At 36.3% G+C, this 4,732-nt stretch overlaps 1 protein-coding gene across 1 annotated transcript; it reads right to left on the bottom strand.

Moving 5' to 3' along the window:
- Window positions 1–553: 553 nt before the first annotated feature.
- On the bottom strand, window positions 554–2,395 carry LOC109239328 (cytochrome P450 94B3-like). Its single transcript, XM_019405877.1, has one exon. The coding sequence runs from the start codon at window positions 2,308–2,310 to the stop codon at window positions 811–813; it is 1,500 nt and encodes a 499-aa protein (XP_019261422.1). The 5' UTR covers window positions 2,311–2,395; the 3' UTR covers window positions 554–810.
- Between the last annotated feature and the right edge of the window lie 2,337 nt (window positions 2,396–4,732).

Below are 4,732 nucleotides of genomic sequence, written 5' to 3'. Positions count from 1 at the left end.
ATTTATATATGGAATGGATGAAACTATTCTTTCTTGCATGCATTCCAAACCATGACTAATAATAACTAAACTAGAACTCGTGGTTTTTGTCTGTCACATGGTATTGGTTCTTCGCATTTGGCATATGTAAGACACCAAGGCTTTATCGACCATCTAACTCATTTCATCAGATATGAAACCAGACCCACCATTTTTCTAATCCTCTGATATCAGAATAAATTATTAGATTTCTCCATTAATAGGGAAAGAATATGTAGATGACATCTCAGCTCCATTAGATTTCTGCATTTCATTACTTTATCCCAACTTGCTTGGCATAAAGTAATGAAACAACTTTTATTTCTTTAACTACAATGTACTAGTTTTCCAAATATTTCTAAAAATGATTTTACTTTCAAAAAAAAGAGTTTCTGATCATGTATAGTACCTCATATATATAGTTTCTACATGTAAAGCAAAGTATTTTCAAAGATTAAGAAATCAAGTTTCAAATACACACCATTCTTCTGGAGGGAGAGCAAGACTAACTCACAAAGTGAACAAATTAAATAAGTAGGATAACTTTAGTTCATGTGTATATCATGTCAAACATGTACATCAATATCTCATTGATCAGGTTCTGTCACATGAAAGTTGATCATTAAGAACCTAATCGAAAAAATGTACAAGTAAGCTTCAAGCTATATATTCATATTTACTCGTAATTCAGGGTAAAAACTTACCCGCACCGGTTTCAGATTTTTCATTTGCAATATATAACAAGAGTAGCAAATACTAATTGATCACTGTAAATATTTTACATTTCACCAGCTAGCTACCTCGTTGATATATTCTCACATTGAAACCACCAGCCATGTGTGCAGTTAAAAGAGGCACAAAAACCGGGTTATCTACATTCACCGGTTTAATCTCGAACCGCCTTAATACTGAAGCCAACACATACTTCATCTTTGTGAATGCCATTTCTTTTCCCAAACACACCCTTGGACCTGCTTGAAACACTGGAAACTTATATGGACATACACTTTTCAACGCTCCATTTTCATCCAACCAACGATCCGGTTTAAATTCAAGCCGGTCTTTTCCCCATATCTCCTCCATTCTACCCATTCCGTACTGAAAATAAGTAACTCTATTCCCTTTTTGAACTCTTGTGCCGTCGGGTAAAATGTCATCTTTAGCCGCATGCTTTGAGTCCCAAGCCACTGGCGGATAAAGCCTCATTGATTCATTCAAGCATGCTTGTAAATACTTCATCTCTTTCAAGTCGTCGAATTCGAGTGCCTTATCGCCATTGTTGATCGACGTTATTTCATTGATCATTTCATTTTTAACTTCGTGATGTTTGGTAGTTAGCCAAAAAAGCCAAGTCAAGGCTGAAGAAGTTGTATCTCTTCCTGCCATGAGAAAGCTTATGACCATATCTCTCACCACTTCATCCTCATGCCCTGCAATCAATAATCTAGAGAGAAGATCCATGTTTTTGTGATCCCTATTTTCATTGATCTTTTGTTTCTTTTGCTCTATGATCTCGTTAATACAACAGTGAACGCGTTTCACGTTTTCTTTCAGCTTCTTCTCGGATCCTAAATTGAGTGCTCTCTTGCTTTTCCAGACTGCGTATATAGGCGCCATGCCACGCATGGCACACGCTTGCGAAGCGTTGTCAAACGCTTCAACCAGAACTGGCACGTGCGAATGATCGTCCAAGCAATGTGGGTCAGTGCCGAGTGACACCTTGCAAATAGTGTCGAATGCAAAACGCCTAAGCACGTCCTGCAAGTCCACAACTTTGTTAGATTTTGCAGTTTGGTCAAGCAATGGAATCAGTCTCGTCTCAATTACTTCTTCTAGTGTTTTGACCACGAATTCCCTCAATGACTTTGTGCTGAACTCGTGGCTAGCCAATTTCCGCTGCGTGTTCCATCGCTCGCCGTCCACGTTGAAGATCCCCATCCCGAGAAAATCGCCTAGAATCTCTGTAAATGGCTGGCCTTTCGGATAATTAATAAAGTTGGTTTTGAGAATGTGCTCGACGTTATTCGCATTGGCTGTGATTATAGTTCGAGGTGCGCCAAATCGTTGAACTAGAATGGTTTGTGTGGGCGATTCGGACAAAAGTTCAGTGTACCAATCTAATAGACGGTGGCGATTTTTGTAAAAGGAAATAAGACAGCCAAGGATAGGGTAAGAGGAAGGGCCATAGATGGGAGTGATTCTTCTGAATTTGAGATGAAGTTGTTTGGAGAAAGACAAAAAAGAGAAGGAAAGAAACCCTAAAATGAAGGAGAGTAAGAGAGAAAGAAACATCTTTTTTAGCAGGCGATGAGTGTTTCAGTGAGTTTCAATGGCTTCAAAAGGAAGATAGGGGGCTAAAGGAAAGAGTGAATGAGGTTTGATTGATTTGTGAGTAATAAGTGGCTCTATTTATATGTCTGTGGAAAGAAAATGACACGAGGGAGGAAATTTGCCACACTACATTATTATGCAATATTTATCACGTGATTCTTATGCGGAAATTGGAACTTGAAAGCGGGCTGCTGTTGGAGAACTTTTAAGAGTCATGCGCCGAGAAAATTAAATGCCTTCTTTTCTAGATATTTATAAATAAAATCAGTAAGGTCGACGAACCCCAAATATCGTTATCTTCTAACCATATGGATATATGGCAGTTACTAACTTACAGTCTTACACATAATTTAACGCAAGTCTATGTCGGCCTATTTCACAACTGAGTTTGTACAAGCTAAGTTTGAATATGTGGTTATGGATATTTAAGATCGTTTTAATAAATTGACATTATATATGTAACTTTTAGAATATATATATATATATCGATGCGTTGTTGGATGACACAATATGAGGCCAATGGCCTCTTATTCTACATTGAACGAAGACGAAAACCTTGAACAGCTCAAAAGCTTCATTCTATTCAACCTGAAGCTTCTTTTCATACTTTTGACCATCCTATCTTATGTGTTTGAGCATTATAGTCAAATTTCAATACTTTTGACCATTCAACTTAATCTTCCATGCATGTATTAGAATCAAATTAATTCATATTAGAAATATTACTAAGGTTTGTATTTTTAGGTCTGTAGCATAAATTCTGGGTCGAATAATTCAATGTTTGTTTTTTGGATTAAAGCCCGCTATTGTTAATAAACTGTATTGCTAATACACCAAATATGTTTGTATTGTTTACTAATGATACCGCATAAAAGGTGACATCATTGAGATATTAGCAGCCGCACATATGACGCCTTGGTTGACTAAACTACCCTTCCTTTATTTGACTTTCAAGTTAGTTAATGGCACTTAATATATAACTATATTGCAGTCTAACTAATTAGTTGTTTTATAACCTTATGTTTCAACTATGTTATTAAGTGTAAAAAAAGAAGTGTAATCCTTTTTCTTTTGAGCATGTTTTCAATACTTTTGGATACTTATTATTACGGGCAAATATATGAGTCAGTTTGAATTATTTTTAAACTCTAATGTTTTTAATTCGTAGGAGTATCATACTATTTACAATTTCATCGTAGTTATATATATATATATATATATATATATATATATATATATATATATATATATATATATATATATGGTCGAAATCAGGTATGCCCGATTTTCCGGGCTTGAGGGGTAGCTTAAGCCCGACTTCAGGCAAGGTCGAGTTCGAGCTCGATGAACCAAACTCGAGCTTGAAGACAGAGTGCAATGCCCGAGGATCTAAGTGCTAGAGGGACATCAGAGCCGAGTTCAAGCTCGAAGGTAGAATAAGAGGCTCGAAGACATAAGTGCTCGAGGAACACCGGAACCGAGTACGACCAACTCCGTGACAGTGCCGTTATGAGTTTGTTACAGAAGGACAAGATTCCTGCCACGTCCCCAAGATCGTGGCGTAAATTCCGGAATGGATCTGTACGAATCTGTACTAGACGGTTATACAGCTGTCCCAATAAGATTCTTTACTGAAAATGAGAATATACCTTATTTAGGGTTCCCCTATTATATAAAGGGGATCCCGGTCATTTGTAATATCATATCATCATTGGCAACAATATACTATTCTACTTTTCTCTCTTACTGTTCATCAACATTATCCTTTAGCTCTACTGCTCTTGCTTTACTTTTCTTACTTTATTGCTTTTGACCCGTCTCGAGGTCACCATCTCGAGGTCACTACTGCTAAGTAACATTGGTTTGATTCACTTATCTCTTTCATTTCTACTTCATATTTCTTGATTATTAATTGGTATTAAACTAAATCACATATCTTTAAAACCACAAATCAAATTTAATTGTTACTCGTATTTTCGAAGTAAACAATATTACAGTCACACTAAAGTCTAAACATCGTAGTTAGACCGAAACTAATCGTATGTTTCAATTAACATTTCCAAACAAAAAGAAAGTCTTGCTGGCAGCTGCTTACTAGTGGGGTTTCTTAATAACTGTTCCAGTTGAAAAAAGAAGAAAAAGATAACTTGTCCAGCAGTGTAGTAGTGATAAGCATTAAATACGTGATGTATAATTTAGCACGTTCAGGGTTTGTTTCCTAACTAATCGAAGGGGCCAAGATATACGTAACTTATTTGCTTTTTTGAAAGGACAATTATTTAATAATTTCTCTTTTTGGTTTTACGTCGACATCAAAGTCTCACCATTTTTTCTTCCTTTTAACAATCCGATATCCCCAAGTGTTAGATGGTACTAATTCTTC

Source organism: Nicotiana attenuata, unplaced genomic scaffold, assembly GCF_001879085.1.
Source record: "Nicotiana attenuata strain UT unplaced genomic scaffold, NIATTr2, whole genome shotgun sequence".
Classification (NCBI taxonomy): domain Eukaryota; kingdom Viridiplantae; phylum Streptophyta; class Magnoliopsida; order Solanales; family Solanaceae; genus Nicotiana; species Nicotiana attenuata.
Note: the sequence above shows the minus strand (reverse complement) of the source record. Positions and strands in the feature narration are given on the sequence as shown.